A 12,300-nucleotide genomic window follows, 5' to 3' on the forward strand; every position below is an offset into this window, starting at 1 on the left:
TGAAACCAAAATATAACTTTTTGGTAAAAACTCAACTCGTCGTGTTTGGAGGACAAAGAATGCTGAGTTGCATCCAAAGAACACCATACCTACTGTGAAGCATGGGGGTGGAAACATCATGCTTTGGGGCTGTTTTTCTGCAAAGGGACCAGGACGACTGATCCGTGTAAAGGAAAGAATGAATGGGGCCATGTATCGTGAGATTTTGAGTGAAAACCTCCTTCCATCAGCAAGGGCATTGAAGTTGACAATGATCCCAAACACACCCGGGCAACGAAGGAGTGGCTTCGTAAGAAGCATTTCAAGGTCCTGGAGTGGCCTAGCCAGTCTCCAGATCTCATCCCCATAGAAAATCTTTGGAGGGAGTTGAAAGTCCGTGTTGCCCAGCAACAGCCCCAAAACATCACTGCTCTAGAGGAGATCTGCATGGAGGAATGGGCCAAAATACCAGCAACAGTGTGTGAAAACCTTGTGAAGACTTACAGAAAACGTTTGACCTCTGTCATTGCCAACAAAGGGTATATAACAAAGTATTGAGATAAACTTTTGTTATTGACCAAATACTTATTTTCCACCATAATTTGCAAATAAATTCATAAAAAATCCTACAATGTGATTTTCTGGATTTTTTTCTCATTTTGTCTGTCATAGTTGACGTGTACCTATGATGAAAATTACAGGCCTCTCTCATCTTTTTAAGTGGGAGAACTTGCACAATTGGTGGCTGACTAAATACTTTTTTGCCCCACTGTATATATAGCATGGATAACTGTGATGAACAGGAACAGTAGCATGAGAGCAATTAGACTGACAACAAAGATTAAAATGTGTGTACATAGGAAGGTGGTTAAATATACAGTTTATTATATTTGATCATTTACACATCACAAACTGACTGTTATTTGAGTCTTATTACATGTACTGAAATTTCAATAACAATAGTATATAATAATGCAGTTATACAATGCGTTTCAGTGTTACAAACCAACTGAACTGAATAGAATGTTTTTGAAGCACTGTAATAAACTGTCTCGGTGTCCGGTCCTGAAATTAAATGGAAGTTGGAAGACACTTGAGGTCAACTTGGGTATCAACACAGATTAATAGGCAATCCTTGGGGTAGGCCATTGTGTGTTCGTATGGCAAGTGAGCTGCTCCCATCCAAATGCAATGTCCTCTAATTCCCTTCTGGTGCAACAGCAATAATGGATATTTCTATATTTTGTTTTTTTTGCATTTAAATATATCAACATACGAGCAAGATTTAATTTCTTATTTTTGATCTAGTATTTACACATTTCAATCAATATTTAGAACACCACCTTGAAAATGTTTGTATTTCACTAGTTTCCAATAGAGAATCTATTACTATCACAGGGGACTTGTGCTAATGAGTGTTTTTTGTAGCAGTTAAAAGCCATGACCATGGAACAAAACCATTTCAACACCCACATATGTTAACTTTAAGGATGGGTGTATCGTCTTGCTTGTTTATCTATTCTAATGAAAGTGGTGAAAAAGCGGGAGGTTAAGTTATAGCAGACTCCTGTGATTGGTGCTCTTTTCCAGTGACAGTCCAGCCAGTCTGATAATACTACCCCCCCCCCCCCCCCAAAAAAAAGAGAAACCACGACAGAATAACATTTAGTCATTGATGTTAATTGTTTTTCAGCAGTAAACAGATAGAAAACATTGAGCGGAGCACTATACATAACCATGGACAATGTTCCTATTTTCCAAAAATCTATGGAAAAGTTTGTGATTGTTCATTTGTGCAAACATATACACTTGTTTTCCCCTCTTCAATATGTAACTTGTAAACAAGAATGGCATTCAGTGATCTTGCAAAAGCGTATCTTCTTGGAACCTTACACAAGAGGCTTTCATCACTTGGTATTAATACTTCAAATCAATGAGATGATCAAGAATCTCAGAACAGAATAACTTGAGTACAACAAGGCAACAATTACAACAGCAGTCTACTACTGGGATTCAAGTCAGCTCCTTGGAGCATTGTGATCATAGTTGAGTAGGCATCACTGAAATCTGATTTTTCTTACTCACAATGAGGTATACTAAATGAAAGAGTGGTACCAGAAAGATATCTTTTAACCTCCTCTCTTGTTCTATTTACGAATGGACCTGGATATGCTGATGCTACACGTGCTAACCATCGCTAGCCTCTCGGTTCGATATTCAGCACACCAGAACGGACTGTGATTACAAAGGTGTATAAATTTAGATAAAATGAGACCGCTCTGAAGGCCTTTCCATTTACATTACTAAGCTGAAACTTTAATAGGCTGATTAAACCCGATTCAAACACACTCTAATGTCACCCTGTTTAAAGAGAATGCAACATGAATGAAACATCCAATACATAGTGTAGAGTCGATGCCTTGATATGGCCCTATCACCTGAGTTCTGTTTTAAAAGTGGTTTATTCTTATGATAGTATTCTATTTCTATTCAGGCAATTCACAGATCCTACTACTCTTTGAGTATTTATCACTGACCATGTTTGTAATAATATATAAGTTATTTCACAGTTTGCTGTCAAACCCCCGAAGATCCCAGGTCCCACCCTGTTTTATGTTGTCAACAAGCAAACTCCTCAAAGTTGCCTAGAGTCGGGTGACGAGGTAACATGTTCGGTGTGAATCCGAGACTGTCCGAGTGACTCCGGAGGGTGTCACAGGTGCTCTGGAAGACAAAGTAAGGGGGAAGAGGAGTTCAACCGTATTAAGGGGTGGGTGATGAGAGAGTGAGGAGAAGAGGAGAGAGGCATGCAGGTTGCAGTAAAAATGGGAGAGGATGTGACATTAACAGGAGAAAAATAACAAAAAATAAATGAGCATTCAACATAACCAGGACCAAATGGAAAACAGAATACAAAAGGAAGTGACATAACAGGATGTTAACCATCGTGGATGCATCAGACAGGAAGATGGTTGAAAGCATAATGTACACATTGACAAAATAATTCAATACAAATGGGATAACATATAAAGAAAAATGATTAAAGTGGTAGTGCAGGGGACAGTTACAACAGGTCAGTAATGTTTCACGGTATGGGTAGAGAGATGAAAGAGTATGAGAGAAAGATAAGAGGGGTATGGCACGGGCGAAGGAGGGAAAGGGAAAAGAAAAACAGTTTTTTCAGTCCTTGTCTCGATATTAGTACCTTCATTTGTACATGGTCATTGACACACACATTATGTTTGCATACGTTTAGTGCAACTGCGGTTGTTTCAGTTAATATATTGCCGTTGTGTGGGTTCAAAAGAAGCAATAGCCAAAGATGTAGATCGCTATTCAAGCAGATGAACAACCATTTCATTTGGTGCAAACTGCATTGCATGCAGACCTGTGATAGCATCACTAAGGAATGCATCTAGTGATGTTATTGGGCACAGGATCCAGTACAAATGGTCCCCTAAAACGGACCTCGGTCCTGCAGGAAAGCTAGTAGTGCATTTCTATATTTATATTTTTCTCAGGAAACTGCATTTTATCCTAAGGGAAGGAAAGCATCTTCAGAAACAAAAAGAAGCAAGACTGTATTGCTGACTAGCAAAGTTCCAAACGTTCTTAACAGATGTAGAATCCAACCAACTCATTGTTTATAATAAAACCGATAATAATCTTGGAAGGCAAAGTGATTTATGGCATTGAGAGTCATTGATTTCAAAATGGTATCTACAGAGGAAAATGCATTACATTGACTATAATATCATTGACCTATTGCTGTGTTGGAAAAGCACATTTATAAAGTGATCACTACTTGTATCTCTACAAAATCAACCACCAAACCAGCTTTAGGTGAACCAACAGCTTGTTAACCAGGAAGGAAATGTATGAAATGGTTCCCAGAATGTCTGAAAAAGAAGGACAGTATGGGAGGGAGGATCTATTATCAATGGGGTTTGCTACCTGGGGGCATGATTAGGCGTGACACCAGGGCTGGTTGGGTTCTCTGGAAACTCCTGGAATAGACATGATGAAAAATAGAAAGATGAGGGTGACCCCAAAAATATCAAATGCAGAGCTGATAAGTAAAACAATTGGCTCCAAGCAAGTTTGTCTGTGCAAAACGGCTAGGCCTACAGCCCTGTGTAATCGATTGAGTATAGACAAGAACGCTGCACACTAATACTTAAAGGTCACAGAGAGCTACCTCCGTTCAGCCATTTGATTTCAATGAAAGTTTCAAAAATCAGATCAATTTGAGAAAGCAAGATACCATTGCTAGTCTCTGCCATGTATGTTTTGTAATGCTTAAAAAAAGGTAGATATTCATCATTCAATAATATAAACCACAAACATACTGTATCTTGTTATGAAAATGGTTGCTATTTGCTCCCTTCATTTTAGTACATCTAATGTACTATGTAAAGTAAGTAGTCCTAGAACTATTATATCACTACATTTAACACTCATGTGCATTACTTATTTTAGCATACAGTAGGTTGTCTCACACTGTTTTCATTTAGCACTTTATCTAATGTAGATTGACTCACTGGGTGGTTAGAGAGGAGAGAAGGTGAATGGAGTTGGCAGAAAAGAAGGAGAGGATTGGAGAACATGAGAGTCAAAGGTATCACAAATGGCTTATCATTATGTTTTAATGTAAAGAAAACCTTCAATAATGGATGAGTCCATGACATGGGTGGAGAAACTATATGTGGTAGTGAAACACAGCATTACATCCACCTAAAGCTCCCTGTTCTTGTTTCATGTTGCAGTACGTGCCTCCAGTCCAGTCCTGATGAAAATTACAGGCCTCTTTCATCTTTTTAAGTGGGAGAATTTGCACAATTGGTAGCTGACTAAATACTTTTTTGCCCCACTGTATCTCAGGAGTAGGACCAGGACATATTTTCCCTCACCTTTTCTTCCACATCAGTTTATGGGCCAAACTCCAAGATTGAAGCAACCGTGCATGCAGACAACTCATGCAGAAACAGAAACCCAGGGATTTTTCACTACCTTGGAACCAGGCTTTGGGAATATACTGTCTATAATTAAGGAAAAAGTGCTCACATTGATTAGTGTTCCACCTCTGTCATTGACTGGTCATGAAAAAGGCTTGAGTTTCTGAAACATTACATTGTGTTATTTCGTTTGTAGTGCAGTGCAGAACTACAAACCAGTGCAGTGTGGGAGACTCAAATTACCAGATTGTCGCTCGGACAACGCTGTGGTCGCTTCTTGCGCATGAAGTAACCCAAAACCTTATCCTTAAATACCTAAATAAAAGAACATCTTGTTAACATCACAACAATCCAGGCACATGCAAACACTTCAACCCATATAGACAGACAATATCATTAGGTTAAGGGCTTCTCTTATTTTTTGATTAAATTCAGATAATTCATCATCATTAACTCTACAGTACTACTTGAGAATACTTTAAGGTGATTAAACAAATGTGAGTGCTTCCACTTTACCTCATATAAGTAGTCGAAAATTTCCAGTATCGTTAAAACACTGGCTCCAATGAACAGACCCATCTGACCTCCGATGTCACCTGAAAAGAGGATGACAGATGAACAGACATGGACAGGGCAAAAACACAGTCGGTCAGGTAATAACATAGTGCCTTAAACCCTTATTGAAACATTTACTTGAACTCTTAGTATCTCAGCCAGCTGAGCGGAAACTGTGAGACTGTGGACTGTCCATCCAGACATGGCTTTTTATCTGCCTCTCCTGGCTGAGTGCTCTTTCAAAGTACAATATAAAAAAACACATTCAGCCGAGACTCTAAAAGAAAAGGTTACAAAGAAAACAGCCTCACAAGGAGATTAGCTTGCTGAGGATTTGAGTTGTAGGTCTAGTACGTTTCCTCTCTGCCTGTAAAAACAGATAATGAGCCTGGTAGGGAAGAAAATCTCTCACCAAGCAACCCTGCAATTTCATACGCTTTCTTCTGCTCAATCTTCTCATAATTCAACGCCTCAAAGAAGATGTCCAGGACTAGTACGTTTTCTCTAGGGACAAAAAAAGAAGAATAAAAAAACACATACAAAAGGTGTCTTAAGAGATACAATTGATTGATTTTGTTTATCAATTCTGAGACATTTTGCATTACTTCTCAATCTTAATGTGAACTGTGGATAACAAAATCATGCTTCATTCATGATAGGTTTCTTATCAAAATGCAAACATATGATCCCTACACCACTTATGTTAACTCACTTTAACTATCCAGGTACTTACCCGATGTATTGCTCAGTTTTGTTGAATTTCTTGGCCAGATATTTGGCAGAGGCTTTACTGGGTATTTTCACCATGGACAGCTCCTTGCCATAGCGTATCATGTTGCATGGTGTCTCACACACACAGTAGTCATTGTCCTTTTCTACCAAGAAGTCTGTGGAGGAGGACAATTGAACGGGAGTCTATGTTTTCAAAAAGGTGATAAGAATATAGCCTACTGGAAACAATTCACCCTGTCAGCTGTCCCTACATGCTTCAAGATGGCCACCATTGTTCCTGTACCCAAGAAGGCAAAGATAACTGAACTAAATGACTACCGCCCCCGTAGCACTCACTTCTGTCATCATGAAGTGCTTTGAGAGACTAGTCAAGGGTCATATCACCTCCACCTTACCGGCCACCCTAGGCCCACTTCAGTTTGCTTACCGCCCCAATAGGTCCACAGACGATGAAATCGCCATCACACTGCACACTGCCCGATCCCATCTGGACAAGAGGCAAGAATGCTGTTCATTGACTACAGCTCAGCATTCAACACCATAGTACCCTCCAAGCTCATCATCAAGCTAGAGGCCTTGGGTCTCAACCCCGCCCTGTGCTATTGGGTCCTGGACTTTCTGACGGGTCGCCCCCAGATGGTGAAAGTAGGAAACAACATCTCCACTCCGCTGATCCTCATCAATGGGGCCCCACAAGGGTGCGTGCTCAGCCCCCTCCTGTACTCCCAGTTCACCCACGACAGTGTGGCCATGCATGCCTCCAACTCACAGCCTGGTACGGCAACTCTACCGCCCTCAACCGCATTGCTCTCCAGAGGGTTGTGTGGTCTGCACAACGCATCACCGGGGGCAATCTACGTGCCCTCCATGACACCTACAACACCCAATGTCACAGGAAGGCCAAAAAGATCATCAAGGACGTCAACCACCCAAGCCACTGCCTGTTCACACCGCTACCATCCAGAAGGCGAAGTCAGTACAGGTGCACCAAAGCTGGGGCCGAGAGACTGAAAAACAGCTTCTATCTCAAGGCCATCAGACTGCTTAGCAGCAATCACCAACTCAGAGAGGCTGCTGCCTACATTGAGACCCAATCACTGGCCACTTGAATAAATGGATCACTAGTCACTTTAAACAATGCCACTTTAAATAATGGCACTTTAATAATTTGTACATATCTTACATTACTCATATCATATATATATACTGTATTTTATACCATCTATTGCATCTTGCTTATGCCACTCGGTCATCGCTCATCCATATATTTATATGTACATTTTCTCATTCACCCCTTTAGATTTGTGTGTATTTGGTAGTTGTTTGGAAATTGTTTGATTAGATGTACAAGCATTTCGCTACACTCACATTAACATCTGCTAACCATGTGTATGTGACCAATACAATTTGATTTGATTTGAAAAGTAGTGCAATTTAAAAGATGCTGCAAAAACAACCTTTGCTTTTCAGCAGTTCCTTATTTCAAAATTGTATAAAAGCTTACTTACTAATATTTAAACTAAAATGTTACAGAAGCCCTGATGCCAATGCAGCATTTTTTTAAAAATACTTAGACTTTGGAATTATCTTGTTTGAACGACTTAGTATACTCATTTGAACGACTTAGTGTCTCGTTCAAATGACTTAGTATCTTATTGAAACAACTTAGTAAAAAAAGTTGTTCAAACATCTTTTAAATGAGATACTGAGTCATTCAAGCGAGATACTATATCGTTTGAGCGACTTATTATCTAGATTGAATGACGTCATTGTTATTTTATCTAATTAGGCCTCATTTGTTATGTAGCTTGTGAGACTATGTAATGGTTGCTGCAGCCATTCATTCACTGACTCCATCCATTGTACAACTGAATGCCTTCAACTGAAATGTGTCTTCCGCTTTAAACCCAACCCCTCTGAATCAGAGACTGCCTTAATCAACATCCACGTCTTCGGCACCCAGGGAACAATGGGTTAACTGCCTTGCTCAGGGGCAGAACGACAGATTTTTACCTTGTCAGCTCGGAGACACCTGTACTGTACAATGTCAGATATAGATTTGAAATGTCTTACATTTGAAGTTTGCATCCCAACATTACATCACAGAAGACTGAAAAATAACAAAACCTTTTAACATAAAAACACTATATTTTCGGTGTAAAAAAAGGAAAGAATGCTTATTAATTATGAAAAGTATTAATACCATCCTGCCCATGAGGCCACTAGGTAATTTGACTGCAGGAAAGGGGTCTACTTACATTCAGGCTTTTCGAATACAGTGCCTTCATAAAGTATTTACACCCCTTGACTTATTTACATGTTGTTTGTGTTACATGTTGTTGTGTCTGAATTCAAAATATGTTAAATGTTAAATAGATATTTGTTCTCACCAATCTAAACACAATACCCCATAATGACAAAGTGAAAACGTTTTATTTTTTAACAATTAACTTTTGATTTTATTTACATAAGTATTTACACCCCGGAATCAATACATGTTAGAATCACCTTTGGTAGTGATTACAGCTGTGAGTCTTCCTGGGTATGTTTCTAAGAGCTTTGCACACCTGGATTGTACAATATTTGCACATGATTCTTAAAAAATATATTCAAGCTCTGTCAAGTTAGTTGTTGATCAATGCTAGACAATCATTTTCAAGTCTTGCCATAGATTTTCAAGCTGATATAAGTCAAACTGTAACTAGGCCACTCAGCAACATTCAATGTCATCTTGGTAAGCATCTTGGTAAGCAACTTGGTTAAGCATCTTGGTAAGCCTTGTGTTTTAGGCTATTGTCCTGCTGAAAGGTGAGTTTGTCTCCCAGTGTCTGTTGGAAAGAAAAGTGAACCACGTTTTCCTCCAGGATTTTGCCTGTGCTTAGCTCTATTCTGTTTATTTTTATCATAAAAAACGTCCTAGTCCTTGCCGATGACAAGCATACCCATAACATGATGCAACCACTATGCTTGAAAATGTGAAGAGTGGTACTCAGTGATGTGTTGTGTTGGATTTGCCCTAAACATAACTCTTTGTATTCAGCACATAAAGTGAATTTCTTTGCCACATTTTTGCAGTTTTACTTGAGTGCCTTATTGTTTTGGAGAATTTTTTTGTTTGTTGCTACAAGTCATTTAAGTTAGTATTGTCGAGTAACTACAATGTTGTTGATCCATCCTCAGTTTTCTCCTATCACAGCCATTAAACTCTGTAACTATAAGTCACCATTGGCCTCATATATCTGAGCGGTTTCCTTCCTCTCTGGCAACTGAGTTAGGAAGGATGGCTGTATCTTTGTAGTGACTTGGTGTATTGATAAACTATCCAAAGTGTAATTAATAACTTTACCATGCTTAAGGGTATATTCAATGTCTGCTTTTTATTTTAACCCATCTATCAATAGACTACCAAAGGTGATTCTAACCATTGTTTGTGAGGCATTGGAAAACCTTCTTGGTCTTTGTGGTTTAATCTGTTTTTAAAATTCACTGCTTGACTGAGGGACATGTGTTGGGTACATAAATTACGTAGTCATTCAAAAATCATGTTAAACACTATTATTGCACACAGTGAGTCCATGCAACTTGTTATGTGACATGTTATGCAGATTTATACTCTAAAACTTATTTAGGCTTGCCATAACAAGGGGGTTGAATACTTATTGACTGAAGACATTTCAGCTTACATTTTTTCTTAATTTGTAAAAATGTCTGAAAATATAATTACACTTTGATATTATGGGGTATTGTACGTAGGCCAGTGACACAAAATCTCAATTAAATCAATTTTCAACTCAGGTTCAACAAAATGTGGGAAAAGTCATAGGGTGTGAAACCTTTCTGAAGGCACTGTATATTCCATTCTCCTTTCTCTTGTTTATATTATAGTTATATTCCCACTAATATTCCGTTATGTTATTAAGCTTTTAGATGTGTTTTTCCTGCCTTAATAATAATAATAATTGTTATTATTATTATATTTATATTATATAATAATTAATTTGTAGAGCACATTTCCCATGCTCAATGCACAGCTTGTTGGTACTTGAGTCTGGACCGATCATTTATTCCCTTTAATTTATGAGAAGAAGCTGATACTGGTCCTTCATTATTTATTTTTGATATTTTAGCTTCATTAAATTGATTTATATTTTGGTGTTTCTACCCCCCCCCCCCCCCCCCCCCCCCCCCAAAAAAGCAAAAAACACATTTTACAGTAGCCTTTGTATTGCCTACCTAAAACATCCATTAATACATTTGAAGTCCTTCAAAATATAAACTACGTATCCTAATGTTCGAAAGTTGAATGTAAACTAGATAAAGGCTACTGTGGGTGGGGCAGGCTAAATAATTACAACCGAAAAGGCCTAATTAAAAGAACGGGGATAAAGGAAATGAAAAATGCTAGGCAGAGCATGCCCCGAGTTTGTGGCTGAGCAGTACCAGAGCGAAATTGGAGTGGGAGAGAAGGCCGACAACATTTCTTAAAATTTTCCCCAACTTATGCTCTGCTCCTCGCTCCACATTCGCCCACTTACATGCTCTGGCACTCAAAGCAGACGGGCTTTAGGCTGTCAAAGAACTGTCAATGAATAATAATATCAATGGATGGAATCAGTGAATGAATGGCTGCAGCAACCCTTACACAAACCAAATGAGGTCTAAATTAGAACAAATAACAACTAAATTGTTTTTTGAAAAATCGTTTGAATGAAATACTAAGTCGTTCACACGAGATACTAAGTCGTTCAAACGAGATAATTCCAAGAGTAAGTATTTGTATTTTTTTTGCCTTGTGCTTCAGGGCTTTCATAAACATGTTGTGTGGTGTATCTACTAATAACAAGTTCATATTCCTAATATAGATATCATGACCATTGTCTGCCTTACCTAAAGCTGGGTCTGCACAGTCTTTGTACTGCTCGGGTGTGCATACCATTGAGGTCCCTATTCAACAAGAGAGAGAGGGCGGTAAAATATAAATGGGGGGGGGGGGGGGGGGGGGGGGTGTAAAATATAAATGTGAACTTCATATCATTAACATAATTACATATTCCCATGCAGAACAACAACAACAACATTATTCATCCTATTCCATTGGTGAACTATGTGATGGTCAAGCCAATGTGTGTGAGTACCCGGCATGTGGACCATCCTGCAGTTACAGTTCTCCACCAGGTAGCGTGTCTCACAGTCGATACGGCAGGCTGTGATGCTGTATGTGGAGAAGAACTCAGAGTCGATGGGAGTGGACTTGCAGTCTCCCCAAGGGGGAGGGAGGTACTGAAGCTGGGAAAGAACAGAGCACAGATTTCCCCTCAGTAAAGGACAGTATAGGAACCACTGTCAATAACAGCTAGTCAATCCCAGCCCATCGGGAAACCCAACATAAAAAGTGCACACAAGCAGACAAAAAAACGAAACAGAAAAGTATCAAATATTTAATAAGGGAACGTAATGAAATACATGTTTTCTGGATGCTGTTCACATCTACAAGAATATTCCACTCAGACGACGGTGTAGCTGGTAAACACAGCTCACAGAAAGCAGCAGGCAGACACCATGCAGTAAATCACTGATGCAAGTCAGGTCTCGTGCTGAAAGGAAAGCAGAGTACCATGGAGGGTATGGAGACAGGGCAAATATAATCTGTAAATATGTCACTTCAGACTGGACACCACAATTAATGGGGAATTATTGTTTTAAATACTTCCCAGGGAATGTTCAACTGTATACAGTATGTAGATATGTTTGTGAGGTTTTTAGATTAATACAATGGAATTGTTGTCTTGACAGACTTTATGCAAACCTTGACTTCCTACATTTTAGGAATGAATACAGCTGATAATGATGTACTGTATGGTAACAAAAACCACAATGTTATTCAAATTATGTTGGATTGGGTACTTTCCCTGATAAACTATTTGCAGTGTGATATGATACAAACAGTACAGCAAACTTCACTCAAAGTCTAACGGTACTACGAATCTACTTAACAAAACGTCATTGTTAAGACTTCCAGAAATACTAGCTACTTATCGTCATCAGTCAATTTGTGCATTCAACAAACAGTATTGCAAAA

The 12,300-nt window shown here is 38.9% G+C and overlaps 1 protein-coding gene across 4 annotated transcripts in view; it reads right to left on the bottom strand.

Annotated features, from left to right (window-relative positions):
- Positions 1 to 842: 842 nt before the first annotated feature.
- Positions 843 to 12,300, bottom strand: part of LOC109871876 (acid-sensing ion channel 1C) — a 177,673-nt gene continuing 166,215 nt past the window's right edge. For 2 of the 4 annotated variants that reach the window (XM_020462890.2, XM_020462889.2), the window contains exons 4-11: positions 11,357 to 11,507; positions 11,109 to 11,165; positions 6,223 to 6,376; positions 5,902 to 5,993; positions 5,451 to 5,530; positions 5,178 to 5,249; positions 3,934 to 3,986; positions 843 to 2,703 (exon numbers count right to left, since the gene is read on the bottom strand). In XM_020462890.2, coding sequence (XP_020318479.1) covers positions 2,625 to 2,703; positions 3,934 to 3,986; positions 5,178 to 5,249; positions 5,451 to 5,530; positions 5,902 to 5,993; positions 6,223 to 6,376; positions 11,109 to 11,165; positions 11,357 to 11,507 — 738 coding nt within the window. In that variant the 3' untranslated portion in view covers positions 843 to 2,624. The remainder of the gene's footprint in view (positions 2,704 to 3,933; positions 3,987 to 5,177; positions 5,250 to 5,450; positions 5,531 to 5,901; positions 5,994 to 6,222; positions 6,377 to 11,108; positions 11,166 to 11,356; positions 11,508 to 12,300) is intronic. The other 2 variants (XM_031806738.1, XM_020462891.2) reach the window with 1 other exon arrangement.

The sequence above is a fragment of the Oncorhynchus kisutch genome, linkage group LG27 (assembly GCF_002021735.2).
Source record: "Oncorhynchus kisutch isolate 150728-3 linkage group LG27, Okis_V2, whole genome shotgun sequence".
Lineage (NCBI taxonomy): Eukaryota > Metazoa > Chordata > Actinopteri > Salmoniformes > Salmonidae > Oncorhynchus > Oncorhynchus kisutch.